General features: G+C 34.8%; 1 protein-coding gene across 1 annotated transcript in view; it reads right to left on the reverse strand.

The window, feature by feature from the left end:
• The window catches only part of LOC129229237 (laminin subunit alpha-like), a gene marked incomplete in the record, with an annotated part of 161,277 nt that overhangs the window by 23,254 nt on the left and 112,053 nt on the right, over positions 1 to 25,970 (reverse strand). Inside the window, 10 exon segments of the mRNA XM_054863502.1 lie at positions 411 to 565; positions 1,417 to 1,602; positions 1,814 to 1,930; positions 14,368 to 14,458; positions 16,731 to 16,869; positions 18,218 to 18,375; positions 18,463 to 18,579; positions 22,702 to 22,889; positions 24,726 to 24,893; positions 25,030 to 25,141. Of these exon segments, the coding sequence (XP_054719477.1) occupies positions 411 to 565; positions 1,417 to 1,602; positions 1,814 to 1,930; positions 14,368 to 14,458; positions 16,731 to 16,869; positions 18,218 to 18,375; positions 18,463 to 18,579; positions 22,702 to 22,889; positions 24,726 to 24,893; positions 25,030 to 25,141 (1,431 nt within the window).

A 25,970-nucleotide genomic window follows, 5' to 3' on the forward strand; every position in this document is an offset into this window, starting at 1 on the left:
TCCGTCCTTGTCCGTCCCGTTTTTTGACGTGACGGACTGGCGACGAAAGCAGAGTAGCATTCACATACGGTCGCCGTACACCAATCACGTGACTGAATTCACCCACCACAGAGAAGCGCTGTTTGGTGGAAACCAATGCAATGCTGTCCTACTTTTGACCGCTGTCAGATATCAAGGTTCTTCTGATCGAAACGGGTCCCGTCCAAGATGGCTTGCTGTCATGGCAACCAGCAAAGAAAATCTGTTTCGGGTGGGGAAAAAATCGGTGCGGACGTGACGAACGGCCGATAAATGAACAGCCCTTTACCGATAGTGCCGCCACGGCCCCTGTGAGTTGTATTAAATAGAACGTTCATTATATTTTTGTAGAATCTAAGAAAAGAGAATTTATGAGTTGTGTTTGTACCTACCCTATTGGCTTGAGTTCTTGCTACTGCTACTTTTTTCTGCAACTCAGCTAGCTTATCTGAAACATCTTTTCCAATTATTCTCATTCTGGACTCTTTCTTGACTGCTCGGTCCATAAGATTGTTAGTGTCGGGCACAATGTTAGAAAGCCTATCGACTAAAAGACAGAAACACTTATATAGTTTTGTAAGTAATATTTAAACTGGAATGCTTATTTAAGTAATTCAAATTTAAGAGTGATCATTTATTGCCTTTGAATCAAATGGTTATTTTGTCTTATGAAAGTTAAATCATCCGTATTAATAAAATTGAATGAAAATTACAATCTTTTAAGTCTAGCATCTTTATCATTCAATGTTTCAAAATTAAGTGGTTTTTTCTTATAAAAATAATATCATCACTTTTTATAAAATTGAATGAAAATATCAATTTTTTGAGTTTAGCATCTTTATCATTTAATGTCTCTTATTTAAATGGTTATTTTGTCTAATGAAAGTTAACTCATCAGTATTTATAAACTTGAATGAAAGTTTTAATCTTTTAAGTTTTGTTATTACTTATTATCTTTAAAGTTGCTTCGTTCCTCTGTACTTTAAAGTGGTAAATTTTTAAGAGCTTTTAAAAATGACCAAAAAGTTCCTCAAAGCAGGCCGGTTGTATGCCACATTTAACTTTTATTATTCCGCGCGTTTAAATGAACGTTTCTGAAAATGAGGGGATGATTGAGTAACTTTGAATCTAAGTAACTGTTAAGTACTTTTAAAATTAAATAGTTATACACTACCTTTAAAATAGAATTGTCATTAAGTATTATTTAAATGAAATGAGTTTTTAATACGTTCAAATATACTAAATTACTGAAAATTTATGAAGTTGAAAACTTCTGAACTCAAAGAAAAAAAAAAAAGAGGGAAAAAAAAAACAAAAAAAACATCACTGGTCCGCAAATTTTTGTTCAAAAGCACTTGCAAAAAAAAAAGTTTAAGGATTGCTGATTTAGATACTTACTGTAACTATGGCCAGCTTTTATGCCTTGTTTAGCATCTTCTATTTCTTTGGGAAGGTCTTTTGCTTGTGACTCATCTTCAGGTAGCTTATCAACAATAGTTTCTATTCGTCTTCGTGCCTTTTCAGCAACATCTGTTGCTATTGCTGATCCGTTGGCTGCGTGGCCAGCAAGAACCTCCAACGAATCTGAATGAGACATTGTAAATTATTTTTAAATCAATGTGTTTAATTTCAAATAAATAAATAAAATGGTTAGCTAAATGTTATTGACTTATTAATAGCGCTCTTTTACGTTTACACTAAATTTTTCTGCAGATTTTCCCGCTTCAAGTGCCGAAACAAATGTGTAGATGCAATTAAGAGTATACACATTTTTAAAAACAAATATAAAACTCACGTATGGGAAGTTTCTCTAGTTCTTTCTTGATGATATCCAGTCCTCGACTAGTTTTTCCATTCTGCTGAGCAACGAGCAGCACTCCATCTTTGGCAGCGTTGAGACGAGGTTTTAATTCTGCGGAAAGTAAACACATGAATGAGTAAACTAACATTTCAAAAATAAACTTAATATACTTGCAAATGAAAAAATTATATTCTAGCAAATATATTGTAAAACAAGAAAAGTACTGAGTTCATGATTGCTAGCAGTAGCGTCACATGAGTAGCTTCTTCTTATTACATTACTGTTTGATTTTTATCGGTTTAATACAGTCGTGGGAAGGTAAAGCGCAGTAACTGCTTTTTTCTTTTCTTTTTTTTTACATTTTTTGTCGTTAGTTGCACTTCAGCTTTATTGTACACTAGCGGTACCCGCACGGCTTTGCCCGTAGTAGAAAATTTAAAGGTCGTTTGGTTCGCATGTATATTTACAAATAATGGATGATGAATTTCTCGCCAATTTGCTATGTTCATTTGCTCGCCCATGTTACGGTTTCACGCTATGATAATTTGGTAATTTACTCGTCCACGTTATGATAATTTGCTCGGTACAATGTTTTTAAAATTGGAATAGAAAAAAACAAAGTCGAATTTTCGAGAAATCGCTTCGAACTGCTCACCCCTATGCTACGAACTAATTCTGTGCCAAATTTCATGAAAATCGGCAGTGTTGATTACCTAAATGAATTATCCAACTTTCCTCCCGATATTTGTGCAAAGCCTTTGCATTTATTTATTGTTTTTCTTATTACCGATTGGCAACGAACTGTAAGAACTTTTTCAGCATTGCAAGCCATGTGTTTTGTTTTTCAACCATTATGTTATGTGAAATGCAGCTGTGTCTTCTGGTTTCATGTTAACTGAGCTAATAGTTTTCTGCTTTAAGATAAAATAAAATAGTTATTTAAAATTATACAGTCCACGCTTATTCCTTTGCGAGCCATCGAATTTACATGGTCCTTCGCAGCCGGATACTTGCACGTTTTCAAAATGGAACTGTACACACTCAATCGCAAACGAGGTGTACTTAGAACCAAAATCGGCAAAATTGCCTCATTTATTCAAAGCTTTGAGCCAACAGAAGACAAAAACCAAGACTTGGTTACTATTGGAACTAAATTGGAAGCTGTGTGTTCTGCAAAAACCGTCGCTACAGAATTAATCGACGGATATTGCAACCTTCCTGATTCCGTGGATATCAAAGATAACCTAACTTTAGCGGAGGCTATCGCTGAAGAACTTGAAGAACTGGAGGTAAAATATAAAATTTTACTTTCTAAATTGAATAATGAAGAAGTTAAAAATGGAAACATTAAAGCTAATATGAAAATTCCTGACCTTCCTTTACCAACATTTAATGGTAAATATGAAGATTATCAGAACTTTAAAACTCAATTCACTACCGTTATAGGAGAAAATAACGCTTTAAACGATACTCAAAAATTGTGTTATTTGAGGGCTTCGTTAAAAGCCGATGCTAAGCTTATTGAAAGTCCCCAAGACACCTACGATTCGCTATTTAAAGCGCTAGATAGTCGTTATGAGAACAAACGTGCTATTGTTGATGCACATATAACTAGCTTGATTAATTTTGAAAAGGTTCATGAGAACTCCTACCAATTAAGATTGCTTGTTGACAATGTAAAAAGACATCTTCGTTCACTTCAAAATTTGGGTTTCGATAGAAATAATTTATCTGATGCGTTTCTATCGAATGTATTAAGTCAGAAATTAGATCGAGAATCCAAGAAAATATTTGAAATGTCAAACAAATCAACGGAAATTCCCACTTTTGATAAATTTCTAGAATTTTTAGAAGAACGAGCTAGAATTTTAGATGGGCTAAAAAATTGTTCTTCAACTAGTAAACAACCATTTCCCAACAAGCAAAAACCGAATTTTGATAGCAAATCCAAATCGGTTGTAACAAAAGGAAAAAATAATCATTGCGAGTGTGCACAAATCCACAAATTATACCGCTGTCCTAAATTCAAGGCTAAGTCGTTATCGGAACGTATTGAATTTGTGAAAGCGCATAATATATGTCCTCGATGCTTGAATCATACCACTGATTCAAATTGCAGATCTGAATTTCGCTGCTCAAATTGTGTTTCGCAAAATAAAAACGCGTTACATTCGTCACTTCTTTGCTGGTTTTCGAATGAGAATCGAAAAATGTTTGCGCAAAGGGAAGACGAAAGAAATTCATTCAATGAATCTGCAGTTACGAACTCGTTTATTTCAGCTGTGGAAAAAAATTCCGTCAATGAACCTTCAGTTACGAACTCGCTTATTTCAACTACGAAAACAAAAAGTAGTGGTTTAATTAACTCGTGCGTAATATTTATTGCTGATAAACATGGCAAGAAAATTCCAGTTAGATGTACTTTAGATTCAGCTTCTGAAAACTCAATTATATCTAAAAAGATTGCCGACGGTCTAGGATTAGTCAAGAAAAAAATAAATATTCAAATTACTGGTATTAATAACTCATTTTCTAAAGTTTCACATTTCGTTACTACTCAAGTCTTTAACCTCTTAGGCAGTTTCAAACAAAATGTTGATTTTTTAATTGCTTCAGAAATTATTAAATGTCATCCTTCGAAAAGAATTGATATTCGTTATTTAAATATACCTTCTAATATTACACTTGCTGATCCTAACTGGTGTAATTGCTCGGAAATTGATTGCTTGATAGGCTGTGAATTTTTCTTTGATATTTTAATGCCTAATAAAGTTAAAATTCAGGGAAGTAATCTATTTTTGCAAGAAACAGTTTTTGGTCACATTGTTAGTGGTTCCATTCCAAATTCAAATGAAAACCCCAATCAAGGCAATCACTGTTTTCTAACTAAAGGTATGGTCTCTTTAGACAACACTTTAAAATCATTTTGGAATATAGAACATGTTCCAGATAGTGAAAAGCCTATAAGTGATGAACTCAAGTATTGTGAAGATTACTTCACGAAAACTCATTATAGAAAACCCGATGGTCGTTATGTGGTTTCGTTACCCTTCAAATCGGATATAAACGCAATAAATTTAGGCAACTCAAAACAAATCGCTTCCAAGAGACTCGATAAATTATGGCGAACTCTCGAATGCGATCCTAAATTAAAAGCCATGTATACTGAATTTCTAGACGAATATCAAACTTGGGGTCACATGGAAAAAATTGTCGATTCTCAGGATATCTACGATTCTGAATATTTTCTTACTCATCATGGGGTACTGCGTCCTGAAAGTGTTTCAACCAAACTTCGCGTAGTCTTCAATGCAAGTCAGAAAAGCAATTTAAATATCTCTTTGAACGATGTTCTTTATAAAGGAGGTGTTATTCAAGATGATCTCTTAGCTATAATGCTACGCTTTCGTAAGCACCGGTTTGCATTTACCGCTGATATTAGCAAAATGTTTCGTCAAATTGAAATCAACCCTGATCAAACTCACTTTCAAAAAATACTCTGGAAGCAAGATATTAGTGAACCTGTATCAGTTTTTAGTTTAAAAACTGTTACGTATGGAACTGCTCCTGCAAGCTTCTTAGCAACACGAGTGCTAAAGCAATTAGCATTAGACGAGCAAAAGGAACTTCCTCTTGCGTCTGACGTCCTTTTGCACGACTTTTACATGGACGACTGCTTGTCTGGCGCTTCTAACGAACAAGAGCTTAGGACACTTCAAAATGATTTAGTTGAGCTACTTCAACGGGGAGGCATGACGCTTCATAAGTGGTGCAGCTCCAACGTACCTTATGGCTTTGAAGTTTTCTCATTCGACAAGGAGTCTGAAGCCACAGTGAAAACTCTAGGAGTGTTATGGAACAATTCTAGTGATGCCTTTTGTTTCAAGGTTGCTATAGCAACAAATACAAAGCCTACAAAGCGTGATGTTCTTTCACAAATAGCTCGTCTTTTCGACCCACTTGGATTATTGGGACCCCTCATCAGCAAAGCCAAGTTTTTTATGCAAAAGCTTTGGCTCCTTCAGCTAGACTGGCAGGATCCTTTGCCAGCTCCTGCTCTGCAAGAATGGCTCTCATTTATTGAACAGCTCCCTACTATTGAATTTTTGAAAATACCAAGATTCGTACTAACTCCAAATTATAAAATAATTGCCCTCAATGGTTTTTGTGACGCATCTGAAAAAGGATTTGGTGCAGTGATATACACACAAGTTTACTCAGAAACCGGTGAAAGTTCCAGCCGACTTCTTTGTAGCAAATCGAGAGTTGCTCCTATCAAAACTCTAACCATTCCTAGGTTAGAATTATCCGCTTGTCTGCTCTTAGTGAAACTTATGCGCAAAGTAATCCAGTCTCTCAAGATCCAAATAGCTGAAATAAATCTCTGGTCGGATTCAACGATCGCTCTAAACTGGATAAAGACATCACCGCACTTGCTCAAAACTTTTGTTGCAAATAGAGTAAGTAAAATTCAAGAGCTATCTGCAAACTGCAAGTGGAAATTCATTCGATCTGAACTTAATCCCGCTGATGTTTTGTCACGTGGTTTAGACACTTCATCTTTACTTGACTGTCAACTGTGGTTTAATGGTCCTGATGTTTCATCAATGCTCAAAAATGATGACATCAGTTTCGATGAAAATTTCGAAAAACCATTTAAACAAGAGTTTAAGGTTAACACTTCTCCTAGTTTAATTTCAAGTAATGAATGTGATTTCTTTGATTATATTGTAAATTTGTCCAATAATTTTGTAAGAATAATTCGTATTGTAGCATTTATTTTTAGGTTTGTAAATAATTGTAGAAATGTAAGTAAGTTAAGTGGAGCTCTGTCTACTGAAGAATTTAAATATGCTAAATATGCTTTAATCAAACATTTTCAAGGTAAGAATTTTCCTGCAGAAATTAAAGCTTTAAAGAAATCACTTCCAGTACAGCCAAATTGTCCGTTAAGGTTTCTTAACCCTTTTCTAGACCAAAATGGTTTATTGAGAGTTGGAGGACGATTGTCCAATTCTGATCTTGCCTATGATCAGAAACACCCTCTCATTTTGCCTAAAAATGAAAATTTTACTAAGATCATATTTTTGCACTTTCATTTATGTAATTTACATGTTGGTCCGCAGGGTCTACTAAATGCCGTTAGACAACATTATTGGCCATTAAATGGACGTAACACTGCGCGAAAAATTGTACATGAATGTGTAAGATGTTTTAAAGTAAAACCCTCGAGTGTAAGTCAAATCATGGGAGATCTTCCAGGTGAAAGAATAAAGCCTAGTCCCCCATTTACGAATGTGGGTCTTGATTTTTGTGGCCCCTTTCAAATAAAGTTTAAAGGGCAAAGAAAGGGAACTTATCAAAAAATCTATGTTGCAATATTCATTTGTTTGGTAACTAAAGCGGTTCACTTTGAAATTGTAACCGACTTGACAGCTGATGCTCTTATGGCTACTTTGAAGCGATTTTTCGCTCGCCGTGGAAAAAGCTCAGTCATTTTCAGTGACAATGCCACAAATTTCAAGGGTACATCTTCGGAAATTAAACATTTAATTAAACTTGCAAAAAATAATCGATGCTTTACTAATTTTGTGACAAGTGAAGAAATTAAATGGGAATTCATTCCTCCACGTTCCCCCTCATTTGGAGGATTGTGGGAAAGAGGAGTTCAGAGTTTTAAGTACCACTTGAAACGAACCATAGGTACATCTAGATTAACCTTTGAAGAATTTTTAACCGTTACTATACAAATTGAAGCCATCTTAAATTCTCGCCTCCTATCACCTCTTTCTTCCGATCCTGAAAATTTTGAAATATTAACACCAGCCCATTTTTTAATCGGTAGGCCATTGACTGCCCTTCCTGAACCACAGCTTACTGATATGAATGAAAATTTACTTAAAAAATGGGAAAAATTACAAAAAATGACTCAAAGTATCTGGAAAAATTGGTCAAATAATTTTCTAAGCCATATGCAACAACGATCTAAATGGTTATTCAATAAAAGCAACATAACTGTCGGAATGATGGTACTTTTGAAAGATCCTGATTTGCCTCCATTGAAATGGTTTACAGGCCGGGTGACTGAAGCTATACCTGGGAAAGATGGTAAGGTAAGAGTGGTCATAGTGCGTACATGCAATGGTTTATTTAAAAGATCAATTTCCAATATTTGTATACTTCCAATTCAAGATAATGCTCTAATAACTTCTTCAAATTAAAATTTATATCTTTTGAAATTGAATATTTCAAGGCTGCCCGGGATGTTGATTACCTAAATGAATTATCCAACTTTCCTCCCGATATTTGTGCAAAGCCTTTGCATTTATTTATTGTTTTTCTTATTACCGATTGGCAACGAACTGTAAGAACTTTTTCAGCATTGCAAGCCATGTGTTTTGTTTTTCAACCATTATGTTATGTGAAATGCAGCTGTGTCTTCTGGTTTCATGTTAACTGAGCTAATAGTTTTCTGCTTTAAGATAAAATAAAATAGTTATTTAAAATTATACAGTCCACGCTTATTCCTTTGCGAGCCATCGAATTTACAGGCAGAAAGGTCTAGGCGCTATGCGTGTAACAGACAGAGATCCAGACATCCAGAGAGACTTTCAGCTTTATTATTCGTAAAAAGAAGGTTGCTAATTCGGTTTCCGTTGAAAATAAAGCACGAAAAAGACGTCAAATTCCAACGTTTCCCTATTGTCAGCATGGAATCCAAAAGGCGTTTCTTCAAGTATGTCTAACACTCATTTTTGCAGATATGCTGCGCTTTATCTTCCTGCGGGAGAATAGTTTAATTCTTAACTCGTGACTTTCGAATTCGCGTACAGCGAGCAAGAAAAGGATCACGGTATTTGCTCGTTATAACCGAGTGCTGGTAAGAACGAGCTCGTGAAAAAAATCGTCAAAAATCGTGCAAGCTTGTTGTGTGTTTTTATTTCTATACCGTACCAAAGCAGTTGGTTTATTTGCATTGAGTTGTTTTATTGTCTTTTTGTTTTCAAGGAATATTCATGGCTTGGAAAGCATCATTATTTTCTAGCTTCTAAAAGGTTTGAGTTTCTTCTACATCTCAAAAGTCATCGAGTACAGTTGAATCTCGATAACTCGAAGCTTATAACTCGAATATTATTTTATCTCAAAGTTCTAAATTTTTGAGACTTGTGAAAACTTTCAATAACTCGAACTACCAATAAATCGAACGTTTTAACCGGTCCCTTGGGATTTTCAGTGAGCGAAAGTTGACTATTGAGGATTGTAAAGCTTGATCACGGAGAGATGGCGCGTGAACTCGAAGTAGAAATGGACCACTTAATTTCGTAATAGAAGATGCGAGGCTACTGCCAACGCGTTCTCGCTGATTCTACCTATTACAAAATAAAGCGATCAGTTTCTGTTTCCAGTTCTGAACCACCATCTTATCAATGTTTGCATTGACTTGTCACTGTGGTCCTGCTTTTTTTTTTCTTCAACTGCATTAGTTTGAATTTCAACTTCCAAGATAATTAATTTCTGCTTAGGTTCTTAAAGCTGTGGCAATTGATAGACTATCCGCCATCTTTGATTGATTTCATTTACAAAAAACTTTCAAATAGATCCCAAACTATTGTTCTTAACCGAACCAAGAAAGAATTAGGTTGTTTTGCCATCCTTTCCATCTGTGAGCTATCAGGTTGCTAAGATTCTAAAGCGTTTCCAATGCCCGGTGGTGTTCTCATCTATTAATGAACTTTCGTTCTCTTTTCTTAAAGATCCTATTCACATTCTCAATTGTTGTGGAATTTATAAAATTAATTGTAGCTGCTAACTTGCCTATATTGGACAGACTCGGCGTGCTTTAAAATTTCGCTTGAAAAAGCATCAAAATGATGTGAATAAAAACTTTTTAACAAAAAAATTGAACCGCCGAAAAAACTGAAAAGCAAAAAAAAAAAAAAAAATAAACCATTTTAATTAAACCTTAATAACTAAGTTCTTAAATTTATGTAAGTATACCTAAGTATATATTTTTGTAATAATTTAGAGTTTTTAATTAACCTTAATAACTGAGTTCTTAAATTAATGTAAGTATACCTAAGTAGTTTTGAGTCGGTGCCAAACAAGCTAATTAATTATTTTTGTAAAGCGTGAGGCGCAGCGGTGGCGTATGGCGACACGCCCCTTCGCTGGAAAATGCCGAGCGTTCACGAAGTTAAACCCGAACGTCGTCGAGTGGTCTCGAAGAAGCACGTGTCGAGTATTTGGCTGCTACTGAGCTTTTACCTCATATACAACAGTCAAAATGTTTATATCATTGTTCATCATACTGAAGAAGGATTTCTCATCTTGTTAAAAGCTCAAATAAATGGTTTTGTGGGTCATAGTATTATTCAGCGTAAGTATGGCATAACAACTGTAGCCGTTAATTGCATACATGATCCTGAAGATTTTTCTCACTGGTTGTTTGCCTCTCTCGTGCGAGGTCCCAAAGGCTTCAAAGCTCCAACGAGAGGTACTTTTTGTTGTATACGATCTACTAGTATTCATGATTTAATGATGGCGTGTGGAGGGAGCATTTTTTGAAACATTTATGTTTATCGCCGGACATTTCACATTACATTGCTAATTTTATTTGGTTATTTCTTTAAATTTAGGTAATTTAGGGATCTTTGTTTATTTATTGTTTGGCACCGACTCAAAACTACTTAGGTATACTTACATTAATTTAAGAACTGAGTTATTAAGGTTAATTAAAAACTCTAAATTATTACAAAAATATATACTTAGGTATACTTACATCAGTTTAAGAACTTAGTTATTAAGGTTTAATTAAAATGGTTTATTATTTTTTGCTTTTCAGTTTTTTCGGCGGTTCAATTTTTTTGTTAAAAAGTTTTTATTTTATAATTTTTTGTGGCTATAAGCTACTAATGTGGCTATAATCTGTATGCTTATATTTTTGATTACTTTTAAAATAGCTACCTACCTTACTTTAGCTATTAACATATATATATATATATATATATATATAATCGTATTTTAACAATTATCTGTTGTGTTACATAAATAATTTTAAAAAAGCAGGCTTTATATACTAACATGGGTAGACCTACAAAAAATGCTGCTCGGATGAGGAAAAGATGTTTAGAAGAATCTATTAATGAGAAAGAAAAAAGGTTAGAAGCAAACAGAAAAGAATTACATTAACACGTTCACAGGAGAGTTTAGGTCAGCGCGAGGAAAGACTGTCGAGAATGAGAAGCTACAATAACGATAGGTTATTGCAAGAAGGTGATAAGCAGCGCGCTCGTCGTTTAGATATGATAAGAAAGCGACTTTCAAATGAGAGTGAAGAGCAACGCGCTCATCGTTTAGATCTGATAAGAGAGCGACTTTCAAATGAGAGTGAAGAGCAACGCGCTCATCGTTTAGATCTGATAAGAGAGCGACTTTCAAATGAAATTGAGGACGAACGTATGCTGCGTTTGGATGCTGCTCGTAACCGTTCAGCAATGGTGGTACTTCACGAATCTTCCGAGGAGAGAACTAATTGTCTGAGCGCCATGCGACAAGCAGCTCGCGAGCGAAGAAACCAGTGTAACGCAGAAAACTTTAAGAAATCAATTAATGTTTATGCTGACTTGTCGTGTTCAATATGCAAAAAAAATTTGTATCCTCGGCAACGTAGGAAATTGCAAACTAAAAATTTAGGCTCTATTTTGCCTAACGAAGTGGTAGCTTTAGGTAATATAATTACTTGTTCACGATGTTCAAACAATATTAAAAAACATAAAACTCCACCCCAGGCCTATTGGAACAAAATGTCGGTAGCTGCAATACCTACAGAAATTGATGAGTTATCGGAAATTGAGAAACGTTTTATTTGCATAGTGCCATTTCTCTTAAAATAATAAAAGTTCAAAATCGTTTGAACCAAGACTGGTGCAAAGGGCAGGCAATCCTTTTTGCTCAGGATGTGGTCGAGCTGGCGGAATAACTTCCGCTTGAACCTAATCAAACTGGATTAGTGCTCGTAGTAGAAAGTCGTGAAAATTTAGAACATTCTAGGGAGTTTCAAATTGATATAGGTAAACTTCAAGTGGCATTGCAGTGGCTCCTAAAGAATAATGCACTGTATAAAGATGTTCGTGTGCATTTTCCTACTGTGATCGATATTTCTACGATAACACAAATCGCTGACGAATTTGCATTTTGTCATCTATTGTACGTTAGCTTTGTTGTACAAACTAACTTATTTGGTTTCCGCTGAAAAAAATATATAACTCCAACATTTTCTTATTGTTAGTACTACTGAATCCAACACACATTTCTTCAAATATCTCGAAAACTCATTTCTGCAGATACTGCCGCTTACCTGCCCACGGCAGTACACACAAGAGACATACAGGTCTGAAGCTCATTCATTGTGAGCTTTTTTTTTTTTTTTTGTAATACCCAACTCAGAATCAAAAAATCTTGGAGTGAACAACTAATCACCCCCCTCTCCCCCCCCACTTAGGGTAGGAATTTTTCCCTCAAATTTATAGGGGAATTACTTCAGGCTATACCCTTTCTAATAAAAAAAGAATATTCAAAATCGGACTATTCTGTAAAAAGTTGTGTGGTCATACATTTAAAAAAAATATATATACGTGTCGACTTGAGAACCTCCTCCGTTTTTTCGTCGGTTAAAAATAGTATGTCACCATCACTAAACTTCGCCCTATTTTTTCATACAAATCCTGAATGTAAAAAATGTTTGACGACTGGCACTGAAAACTAACCCTAATCACAAGTACCAGAGATTGAGAGGTCTACACTGCCGTGTGCAGGTAAAGGGCTATAACTGCAATTTTATCTTTTTTTTTTTTTTTTGCATTTTGTCATCATTGTTTGTACGTTAGCTTTGTTGTACAAACTAACTTATTTGGTTTCCGCTAAAAAAAATATAATTCCAACATTTCCCAGTTGATAGTACTGAATCCAGCGCACAATTCTTCAAATATCTCGAAAACTCATTTCTGCAGATACTGTCGTTTACCTGCTCAAGACAGTACACACGAGAGACATACAAGTCTGCATCTCATTCATCGTGAGGTTTTTTTTTTTTTTTTTTTTTTGTTATACCCAATTCAGCGTCAAAAAATCTTAGTGTGAACTACTAATCGCCCCCCTTTCCCCACCCTTAGGGTAGGATTTTTTCCCTCAAATTTATATAGGAACAACTTCAGGCTATACCCTTTCCAATAAAAAAAAAGAATATTCTAAATCGGACTATTCTGTAAAAAGTTATGTGTGGTCATATATAAAAAAAATCTGTGAGTGAACAACAAATCTCCCCCTTTTCCCACCCTTAGGGTAGGAATTTTTTCTCCAAATTTATATGAGACAAACTTCAGGGTATAACCTTTCCAATAAAAAAAAGAATTATCAAAATCGGACTATTTTGTAAAAAGTTATGTGTGGTCATACATTAGAAATCTGTGAGTGAACAACAAATCAACCCCTTTTTCCCACCCTTAGGGTAGGATTTTTTTTTCAAAATTTTTATGGGACCACCTTCGGGGTATACCCTTTCCAATAAAAAAAGAATTATCAAAATCAGACTGTTCTGTAAAAAGTTATGCGTGGTCATACATTAAAAAAAAAAAAAATATACGTGTCGAATTGAGAACCTCCTCCGTTTTTTCGTCGGTTAAAAAACAACAATTAAATAAGTCTAGTACTGCCCAACATTGATGGGATTTGAATCACTCTTTTGATTTTAACTCTTATCAAATTATCCAAAAATGCCCTAATTCATGAGATCTTGACTTTTGGGAATCTTTCCATAATTTAAGGAACAGTTGTGCCCTAAGTAATGATGTTAAAGCAGTTCCATATTTGTTTTAATGTCTGGCTTCCATACCTTTACCATTGTCCTTTCCCCAACCATTTTTTCTATTTTGCATACCTTTTTATTTTTCCATTCTTTTTTATCGGTCTTGGTTTATTTTAAACTTTTTTGTCATGTGGTTGACATTTCCCCCTTTTCTTCGATTTATCTTTATTTTTTCCTTTTCCGAAATTTTTTTATTTATTTATTTATTTATTTATTTATATTTTTTTTTTGTTTTTGTTTTATTTCCTAATGGTTTTTCTTCCATTCAGCTTTTTCTTTTCGTGCAGTTCACGGTTATTGACAGCTTCTTTTTGTTTTATCTTTGTGGCTTAATCTTTATCCAATTGATTTCTTTCCTTCTGCTTTATCGTACCTATGAGAGAGCTCTTGCCCTTTGTTTGCATTCCTATTGGTTCTTTAGTGGTTTAAAATTTTCTCATTGGTGTTTTGGTTAATCCGCTATTTTTATCTTTTAAGCTCTTTGCTTAAAAGGCGTTCCTTGTAACGCCAAAGCACGTGTCTGCAGTAATGTGCAATTTGTGCTTTCTGACATTGTTATTTCTTACTTTAATTCCATAAGATTTTAGTCTACAAAAACATAGGGATAATTCCTGGATATGTACAGAACCGCATACAACCAGGAAAATACAGAAAAAAAGAAGAATTTAAAACCAATAAACATTACCTCTTACGTCTTCTTCTAATTTAAAAGCTGTATCCAAGAGCTCTCTTGTGCTTTCTTTGGAGCCACTTGTCCTGTCCAGTACACCATCTGACTATGAAAAAGGAATAAAGTCAGTAAAGAAGTATTTTTTGAAACTTCATCATTTTTTTCATGTTACGTTCTAGAATGAATGAATACATATAGTTACAAAATATATCTAATGATCTAGTTATCTCATCATCTCTTCCCGCGTCTGTATATAACCCTTTCTGAGATATGAAGATAAAGTTCGTTGCAGGAAACATTTCCCAATAAGTTATTATTTATTTTAAAAAAGCAGTTTCCTTGCTTGATTTTCGCAAAATAGTGTTTACTTAACTTAACGTAGCAACCAGTAACAATATAAACGCAATTCCAAATATTTAAAACTAGGCTTATTACAAAGTTCCTTTGGAACTAAAATGGCGGATCGGTCTGCCTATGCCCTAAAGGAGCTCTAGGATTTGCCATGTCACAATGGCAAGGGGCTCCACTGACATAGAAGCCCCGATGAGAATCCAAAAAGCAGTTCTTACATCCCTGTGGGGGCCTCCAAAAATGCATTGCGACAGACCATCAAAGCAGAAACTCTGCCTTTCCATCAAAATATAGTCTATTAATACAACAAAACTACCTTTTCTGGTTAAAGCATATAAATGAAATTTCTCACCATATTGTGACATACAATACTGCCGTGGGCAGGTAAAGGACAGTAAAAGTACCGTATTACCCCGCATTATCCGGTATGCCGGGAAAAAGCGAGGTTGACCAGCATGCCGGAAAATTCGAGGTTTATTTTGCAACGAAACAAAAATTAATTTCCCCATTCAGTTCCAATCAGAATGCAAGATACTGTAAGGAAAAAAATAAATAATTCCCGAAAGTAACCTTCTTTAAAAAAAAAAAAAAAAATGTGTATTGCATATAATATGTGCTTGTTGTTTATGGTAGGTCATTATTAAAGGATTTAATTATATGCCAGTAAAGTAATCAATTCAGAAGCAATCATCATTCCTGCAATTTGTTCAAAAATTTTTTTTAAATAAATTATTTTAGGTTCCTTTTAGAGAGGTACCGTATTTTCCTGCGCATTATCCACGGGCGGCCTATAATCCGCAGGTACTAAAATGGGCCTGAAGAAAAAAAAAAGCTTCGTATAATCCGCGCGGCGTATGATCCGCGGATGTTACGATGTAAAAAGATAAAGTTTGAATTTAACATAACATTTGAGCAACTAAACTAAAAACGTGAAAAAGTAATTAATTTGAAGGCATAATCAAAATTAATCTGAAATATAATCTAAAATATCATAATTTATTCTTGAAATCTTGATTATTCTACTCTCAAGACAAAGGAGAAAACGGTCTAATCTTGTGCAAATGGCTACCTATTTCCCTGTAATGTTGCTTATTTTACATGACCTGAATCGCCAAGAGGAACATCCAAGCAACGTAAAATAACCAACATACAAGCAGGTAGCGAAGAAGAACATGCATGCTTCGGAAAATGAACAACATTCAGTCGGCGTACGGTCTCGATCGGGGAATCCTACTGTAAAAATATTGAGGTTCAATGCGTTGGTGCTAAAGGGGGGGGGGGGAATCACAGATAATCCACGGCTGCGTATAATCCGCACCTCATGGACTTTGCCTTTTTTAGCAAAGTCCATGACTAAGCATGACAAAGCAGATAATCCACGGATTATACGCAGGAAAATATGTTAAGTTTAATTTTTATTTATTGAATAGCTATGGTAAATTCTTTAGCACTGGTTTCGGAGCGGTAACATATTGCTTAAATGTTTGCTCATACTTAAGTTTTAATTTATTTTTTATAAAATTATTCGTTATTAAACAATATGTTTCTTGTTAAAATAAAAAATGGCATTATTAGTAAATATTTTTACAAAATTAAACTGTTTATTAATATTAATAAGATATGTATAGAACATATATTCATTTTTAAGCTGAACATATATTTTTATAGTATTATTTTTTTCCTAACCTTGATTTTTCCGGCATGCGGGAAAGGGTCAGGCAAGTGCTATTGAAAATCTGGTGACCTCCGAATTTTGCAGCATGCCGGATAATGCGGGGTAATAGGGTAAATTTTTATTTATTTATTTATTTATTTATTTTTTTGCAGTTTTGCCATCTATTGTACATTTGCACAAGATTACTTATTTGGTTTCTGTTGCAAAAAAGAAAGGAAAAAACGTCGAATTCAAATGCTTCTCTATTGTTAGTATTGAGTCCAAAACACGTTTCTTAAAATATCTCGGAAACTCACTTTTGCAGATACTGCTACCTGCCCACAGCAGAAATATAAGTCTATGAGTATCTTACCATTGTTGTAGCTTGTTCGGAAGCAATTAATGCTGCTTGCGCTGCATCATAAGCATCGTTGATGGCTTCTTCGATGTTGCCATAAGCTTTAGCTGCTTGCACTGCAGCGTCAGAGCTGTTTCGTGTATCAGCTAACGATCTGTTTGCAACATATAAATTAATAAGTAAACTAAAAATCCAACATGGATATAATATTTTGAGAAAAGTTTAGGGTGTAAAACATTTCATGGAATACTGTCACATCATGGTAGCTATTTAATTTAACAAATGAAAATTCTTGCGTTAATGTTTTTATACAAAAGCTTAACTACAGTATAATCTAATTTATTAGGGGTCGTCTACAAATGAAGTCACGCTTTTAGGGAGGAGGGTCGGGATATTGGGACAGTCAAGGAGAGGGAAGGGGGTAACAAGAAGTCACACGCAGAACGAAGACACGCAGAAGAAAGACATCACGCATTTATTTATAACAATATGCATATGAAAAACAGCGTGACATGTGTCTAGGGGAAGATAGAGGGTAAGAGGGGGAGAGGGCTCAAATTTGTTGAAAAATATGACATCATTGATGGACACTGAGACAATGTGTAAGATTTTTTTTCTCTACTTTATTCTCCAACTGTTGACGATAACTCAAGAGAAAAATAGAAATTACAGAGTATGTCGAATTAGGCGCTGTCTATAAGTGTTGTCACTTTTTTTTTTAAACATTTTCAACTCTCTCACTCCCCCCCCTTCCTGTTACAAAATATCACACTTCATCTGGCTCCTCTCTTTCCCTTGTCACATGTCACGCTATTTTTCACAAGCATATTATTTTTAAAATAAGGGATGTCAAACTTTTTGTTACTTACCTCTCCCTTTCGACAGAAAAATTATTTAAAAAAATTTTTTTTAAACAATGACTCTTATTGTTTACTAATACCTATCAGGATTATGATGTCTCAGTAATATGAATAAATAAATAAAAAATTTGTATTCAATAATGCATCAAATAAATGCTGAAATTTGTGGTATGTTGAACTTATGGTAAAGCTCATTAAAAAGCAGAAATGTGTTGTACAAAAATTACTGAGCTGTTTAAACTGTTCACTTTCTCCCTGAAACAGCAGTATGACTCTAAGGTTGTAAGCAGTGTTGTAGCTGGCGGGAAAAGCTATCTCGCGAAACATTTGATTTAATATAGTAAAAATATAACAAATTCAATGTAATTTGGGTCCAAACTGCCGTTTTTACAGAAATAAGCGTCAGCTTTTTGAATGAAAGATGGTGTAAGTAATCTAAACTGAGCTTTTCTGGTTTAAAAAAATTCCTCAACCACGGTATCTTCTACCCTATAAAAAAGTCCGTGTCCCTAAATAATTTTTCCAACTACAACGCTGGGTATAAATGGTGCTGTTTGCAATTAAACGCGCGATTTGACGTATGAAATTAATTGGATTTCAGGCGTTTCTTTTTTTGAAAAGATACATTAATCGGCAGCTTACTTTTCCAAGAGTGCAGCTTGTTCCATCAAAAATGCTGAATGTTCCTGGGCCTCTTCAATGACTGGCTCGATTTCTTTTATATTTTCCTTGATATCCTCTATTTCATCCTTCAAATTGCGAATGGACAGTAACAAACGGTCTCCATTTTCTCCCAGACGCTGAAAGTGTCATTTAGGAACGTATTAATAGTGTCTCAACTAAAGACAAAATACAAAAAATATCTGCATTAGGTTTAATTTTCATACCTTGTAAGCTTTTTCGGCACTGGCAATAAAATCTTTTACTTCATCCAGTAATTTTGTTGCATTATCCAAAACCTTATTCGTCTCTTCAATATTCTTCTCGATCTCTTCAATTTTTGCCTAAAGAATGAAAATAAAACGCATGTTATATTTTGCACAAACAACGTAAGTACAGGGTGATCCAAAAGTCAGGACCAACTTTAAAAATAAAAAATTCAACACGATGAAGGTAAAAAGATTCGGTTTGCACTGAACGAATCGAAAAGAAGTTGGTTTTATGTGGCAGCGAGACAAAAATAGTTCTGTTTTCTTCCAACAGATGGCGCTACAGCCTTTTATTTCTCCATAATTCTTGCAATACAGTTTAACAAAACGGGATTTCTCAACGATAGACATCATTTCGATGCATATTAGCTGCGACTTTCGTAACCTGTTGCCGTTGCCCCCCCCCCCCACTTTTTTTTTGTTTGTTGCTTTACATGTTAGTAGATCAGAAATTCAACAGCCCCATCTGTTGGTCGCCAACTTTGCTGCCAGATAAAACCCAGCTTCTTTTCCGTTCGTATAGTGCAAACCGCATCCTTTCATCTTTATTCGTTTTCGAATTATTCATTTTTATATTTGGTCCTGACTTTTGGATCACCCGGTATATCAATCGCGTTTCTTTCTTTCTTTTTTTTTAGCTTTTAATCGGGCTTTCTAGTGCGTTAGCTGCAAATTTATAAAATCAACAATACTTAGGGGAAGGTGGGGCACATTGATACAAGGGGCACATAGATACACTGACAGTATATTGAGAATCATACGAGTGAGAAATTCACCGAATGACGTGGAGATGGCGCTAGTGGTGACTGTGTACACAGCAAAGTTTCTTTGTTACCAAATGTACGACATGCGTTTTTGCTGTCGCTGAGTAATTTCTCGCCGTTCTGTTTGTCAACGCATTGCAGTTGTGGAATAGCAAATATCAGCTACAGCTACACCCAAAGGAAAGAACAATTTTATAGTGAATCAATTGCCCATTGCGTTTTTCTCCTAACGTATTAGATTTTTTTACAAAAATATTATGTTTTCAAAATGGCCTCATGGGGCACATTGAAACACTTTTTGTGGGGCACTTTGATACGTATCAATGTGCCCCACTATCGAGTGTATAAATGTGCCCCACTCAAGTGCATCATTCTACATTTTTGCTCTTGAACATTAGTAAATATTTTTGTGCTGGTGGGACAGCAGTCCCACCAGCTTTTGTTTTTCCTCGGGTTCATTTCAAGAATCCTTTTTTGGAGGATGCTCCTGAAGGAAGTTTGGGGTTGGCAACCAAAAATGGGTGGGTGAATGCAGATTTACATTTAAAAGTGTTGGAGCACATTAAGAACCACGCTAACTGCTCGGCAGAAAATCCCATTTTACTACTCTGTGATAATTGTGAAGCTCATGTTTCAATTGCGGCAATTGAGTATTGCAAAGAAAATGGGATTATTTACTTATCCTTTCCTCCACACACATCACACAAATTACAGCCCCTTGATGTGACTGTGTTTGGTCCTTTCAAGGGAAAATTGAAGATAGCGTTCAATGACTGGCACTTAAATCGCCCTGGAAGAGGTTTGACAATTTACGATATTCCAAAACTTGCTAAATTAGCCTATTTTGAATCATTCACACCAAAAAATATCATGAAAGGTTTTGAAACGCCAGGAATTCACTCTTTCAACCGACTGGCTTTTTCTGATTCTCATTTTGCACCATTAGAAGTCTACAAGATAAACACTACTCCACCCTCGAATGATGCTCTGATTACCTCCTCTGCCGTCACTCAAACTCCTGTTGATTTATCGTCCGACCAAACTCCGAACCTTCAAACTCAAACTGTTCCTGATACCGTACCATCAACAAGTGAAACTGCAATGACACCAAAAAACGTGAGACCATATCCTAACCACACTCCCAAATTACCAAAACGCAGGTTAAAGGAACGAGGGAAATCTAGAATCTACACAGATTCACCAGAAAAAAGACGCATTCTAGAAATATACGAGGCAAAACAGCAGAAAATTCTTGCAGTACAAAAGAGGCAACATTCTAATAAAGAAAAACACGCTGCCAACTTACACGGAACATCAAGTAAGAAGTCGAAAGTAATGTAAACGAAATTTATACTGATTTAATATCAAGCAGTTCAGATAAAGATGACATTGAATATGGATCTTCAGACTCTGACAAGACTTTTAGCGATCTTGACGATGTTCAGCCATGCGCAGGCAAGATTGGGGACTTTCTTCTGATACAATTCCTCAAAAAGAAGAGTATAATACATCACGTTGGTAAGGTTCAGCTTATAAATGATCGAGATGAGTATCAAGTGTCATATTTGAGAAGGAAACCAAGTTCGTCTTCCTTTATTTTTCCTTTAATTCCAGATGAAGCTTATGTTCATTTATCAGATGTCATACGCAAACTGCTACCTCCCTCAATTGCTTGAAGAACTAAGCGAACATCTTCTACTGTGATATTTTCTGTTGATTTCTCTCCTTATAACGTAACGATGATGGAGAAATTATTATTCATAGTGTTATTATTTAATGCTGCTCAACCACCACTATTCAAGAGGTATTTTTCTGACTATTTGTTTGTTATCATTTGTTCACTCTCTTTGCGTATTTTCTTATCATTTTTTGTTCACAAGTTGTGTTAAATGTGTGATATAACAAAGAAATATGTATACCTACCTATTATGAAAGTTCTTTATGCAAAGTTTATTATGCTACGCAGCCTCAGAGGTGTAATCAATGTTTTTTTCGAGTAGCTATAACAAAAGTTACTAATAAATAGATTTTCCAAAATTGTTTTACGCTTATTTGTGTTGTTTTTATAACTGTAACAATGTATCGCACCTTGTATCAAACTGCCCCACAGTCCGTATCAATGTGCCCCGTACGTGGGGCACATTGATACAAATGGCATTTTTCAAAAAACCCTCAAGATGGGGTTATTAGGTTTCAGCTAATTTTTTTCCAATTTTTTCCAAGATACTACGGATCATACCCAAGAGGTTAGCAGCGACAAAGTCCGGAAATATATGTCTGACTAAAAACTACTGGCTTTTGAAAAAAAGTGTATCAATGTGCCCCACCTTCCCTACATGGTATTTTAAAATAACGAAACAATAGAAGTCCAAATAAACTAAAAAACAGTTCTCTGAATATTTTTATAACAAATCAATCCATTTTTACTCTGAAAAAGGTATACATTGTAATTAGAACCATATTGTATGTACTTTCACTGTATTTTACAATCATTAGTAATTGCTCTTTTCCGACTTGTAATTATCGTAAAAATATTATTTTCACCAAACAAAGAAGCTTCCTATCAGTTCAAAAAGAAGTATCAGTTAGAAAAGTATTGAATTAGACATTGATTTTAAGGGGGAAAAAATGACGCGGAATTTGGGCGTCATTAAGGTGATTCAAAAAAACTTTTTTTCCAGCTAGAGTCCAGGACACCCCCTAATTTTTTTAGACTTACTAATAGTATTATGCTGTAAAAGTTTTAGCTTCTTACTCAAATTTTAAGGCGGTGCTCAATGACCCCTCAATTTAACTGACCAATGTAACACATGTACCAGAAAATGTAACAAATTTAGAAACATTTAATTTCCCCAGCTGTTTTTTTTTTTTTTTGTAAATAATTATTTTATTGCAATGTACAGTTGGCTCTCTGTTTAACGACTTTCAAGGGACCACGAAAAATCGTCCTTAAGTAGAAAACGTCTTTAAATAGAATGCTTTTAACACTATAGTGGACCATCTGGGACTGTGAAAAGCCGTCGTTAAATAGATAAAGTCGTTAAATAGAGCGTCGTTAAACAGAGAGCCAACTGTATATGCATAATACTCGTGTATATTATAATATGTATCGTTGTATTTTCATTTCAATGTATTTTTTTCACCCCCCTCCCCATACTGATGAAGTTTGGGGGAGGGGGTTGAGCACCCTCCAATCAATATTCTCTTTCGGTTAAAATAAGAAGCTAAAATTCTTCCAGTATATTATTACCTACAAGTCTAAAAATATCGAGGGGTGGGTACCTAGGAGAATCTTTTTTTTCTTTTACTTGTATTTTTGAACCACCCTAGTAGTCATATTCAATTCAGTATGTATTCAAAGCCAGGAAATCCAAGAAATAGTAAATAATATATATATTTTTTAAATCAAGACTTTGATGGTCCTAATAATTACCTTAACAGGAATTCTCTGAATTTCTTCTTCTAATGCCTTAGCGTCATCTGCTATTCCGTACGCTTTCTGACTGTTGTTATTCAGTTCGTCAAGCAATATGATCAATCGGTTCACTTTTTTGCTTTCTTCTTCAACTTTTAGTTTCGTTTCGAGCACCGGAACTTCAAACGATTTCACGTGCTCTAGTACTGAAAGAGAAAAAACCGTATGTTAAAGATAAAAGAGGAATGTGGAACATAAAAGGTAGTAATAAAAAAAGAAGAAGAAAAAGCCGGAATAATCTACAAATATAATAAAATGCAATAAAAGAAGAAATGTATATGTTTGTTTGTGGCACGCATCCAAGGAAAACTAAGGTCTAGAAAAGTGAGGTTGGGTTTAGTAAATACAGAAGAATTTTTTATTGACATCGAACAGAAATATTTTTCATGAAGGAAACGTAGTTATTTCTTATTTTCAAGCATTTTTTCAGAACATAACCAGAATTACTTGCACCAGAAATGTAAATATTTGATCCGACTATTTAGAAAAAAAAAATCGATTTCAGACATAATTTTTTTTTTTTTTTTTTTACTAGCAGCTAAAAAACCGCCTAAATTAAAATATTTCACTGTAATTGAGTGATATTTCTGCATATCCCCCCGCCCGGCAACAGAAAATATAAATTTTGTCCCTTACAATTTTTTAAATACGGAGCTAGATTGATATTTTGGTGCTGCCTTGTCGAAAAGAGAAATCTTTTTCCTCTTATTCTAAGGAAAATGATCCACACGACCCCCTTACTAAACCACACTAGATTATACCATACCTACACTATAGTCGGGGGAAAATTTAATCTGGATCTGACTGTGATTAGGTTCTGCGTAGCCTTCACAATGCTGCCAGGTTAGGGTTGCCCCAACTATAGTAAGCAGATTTCAATTTCAGCAGCCCACTATCGGTAAAAAAAATGGATCAAAATAATTTTCCAATGTAATTCATTGTTATATTTATTTGGAGTTACCGGCTGTTCATAAATGATGTCACAAAGTGTTATACTTCACTTTATCCCCTTCCCCTTGTCACATGTCACAATATTTTTCATAAACATATTCTCAAAAAATGCTTGATGTCATATTTCTTGTTATGTCCTCCTTCCCCCTTATCACAAACTGTCACAATTTAAAGAACTTTCCTCCCTCCTCAAAGAGGGACGGCATTGGTGGACAGCCCCTAACTTCGTTTTTTTTTAGAAACTTGTGTAAAAAAAAAGTTGTTTTCTTTTCTTTAATTCTAATGACTTGTCTTGAATTTTTTTAACCCGTAGGAAAGGGGATATATTTTTGCGTTGTATTTGTTTTACATTTTCACCTGATTGCAAAAAATCCAAAGTTAACGGGATTGAAGGGGGGGGGGGAGTGATGATTATATTTTGTAAAACACTATATTGAAATTAATGTTTCGATAGTTAAATATCAATAAGAGAAGATATAAATAGGTATCAATAGATTATGTAGACAGAATCAGTCGTAGGTTTGTAGAAAGGCAGATAGGTAGAATAGGAAGATGTAGGTAGCTATGCAGACATAGATGAAGACATAGATAGATGCAAACAGTTATATAGATACAGATAGATCCAGGAATGGAAATAGATAAAAATAATTTTTATACCACTACCTTGACATACAAAACGATTCTCCCAAAAGGCAAACCAGCTGGTTACCACCCCAGAGAAGAGATAAAGGGTAGAGGAGGGGGGAGGAGGCAGTTTCTGAAACAAGGATCCCAAGTCATATGATACATTTTAAAGTGAAGTATTAAAAAAATCAGGTTCTTTCACTAGCTTTACAGAAAACGTTTCTCCCGTTCATCGAAGTTGAACCTTGTGACTTGGGTTCTTTGCCTCAGCTTTTTCCTGCCTATAGATTGGACTTGATTCCTCTAATGACGAGTTCCTGCTCTAAGGTTACCCCAAGCGGCAAATGCAATGAATCAAATGAAACTTAGTGAAAGAGAGAAAAGTAGATTTAGGATGAAGTACTCACATTCTTCTGCTGCTTCATACTCTTCGGTGGTCGCATTTCGTGGAACATCAAAGTTCCTTTCCGTAAGTTCACTCAATATGTATTCGGCTTGAGCAAGAAGATCATCTAGATTGTTCGACAAAGATCCTTGAAGTCCTTCTGACAGTTTGCTCAACTCTTCGACGATTCCTGTAGAAAGATAATTACAGCAATCATAAATAAAGTATAATTATTAAGAACGAAATGGATTGATAACATGGCAAAAGATTTTCCAAAATAAAGAAAAACTTTCAGTATGAAAGACCTAAATATTAATCGACTTTACCTTGAACCTTTCCAATGGTTGTCTGGATTAAATTTTCGACTTCCAATGCCTCTGTTCTTGTAGTATCAGCATCTGTGCTAACAGTTTCAGCTTGACTTAGAAGATGCGTAGCCTGTGAACACATAGAAATCGTGCGTTAAATTCCGTTTAGTAAGGTTTAGTAGGATCCATATCCGTTTAGTAGGATCCATTTCCGTTTAGCAAGATCTGAATAAGCTTTTACATTAAAAGTGCTTATTTGTCTCTCTGGTAATGTGTGTGTATTCAGTATATCAGTAATAACAAGACATTCATTGTTATGTACTTGATAAATAAAGATAAAGAAATATCATTATTAATAGCTACACAAAGCTACTTACGTGATAGTAAATAAAATGTGCCTGTTTAGACTGCTCCAAAATTCATTTCATCAATGGACGTATTTTCAAACCATGATTAAAAAATTCCCTACGCAAGGAGGGAAAAGCGAACCATCTGATCTTAGGAGGATAGGAGTTTTGACTTCATCGGTAGAATTTTATGCCGAAAACATTAACGAAATTGCACAGGCCATTATAAGACTCACGGCCAGACCTACTAATACTTTTTTCATGGCCATGAAAAAAAAAAAAAAAAACATTAAAGGTTAGAATTTATCGAGACAAGATGACTATATGTTTGGGAGAATGTATTTGATATCGTTTTCAAAGTAACTTAATTACTTTCACTTCACTTAAAAGACATGTTTTGCTTACAAAAATTGTTTTAACTGCTAATAAAGTATGTTTGAATTAAGTGGGAGTTTTAAGACAATCGAGAGGGGTGTAGTTTATGGTAGAAAACTAATGTCAACACAGGAAAGTTGACTCGATTAGTACTGGGTAAGTTCTAGTTAACGCATTGCAGTGGCTTGAAATTACGTTTAGATCTCTTTCACCTCCCCAGGTAAGTTTTTCTACCAG

Source organism: Uloborus diversus, chromosome 9 (assembly GCF_026930045.1).
Source record: "Uloborus diversus isolate 005 chromosome 9, Udiv.v.3.1, whole genome shotgun sequence".
NCBI classification, from domain to species: domain Eukaryota; kingdom Metazoa; phylum Arthropoda; class Arachnida; order Araneae; family Uloboridae; genus Uloborus; species Uloborus diversus.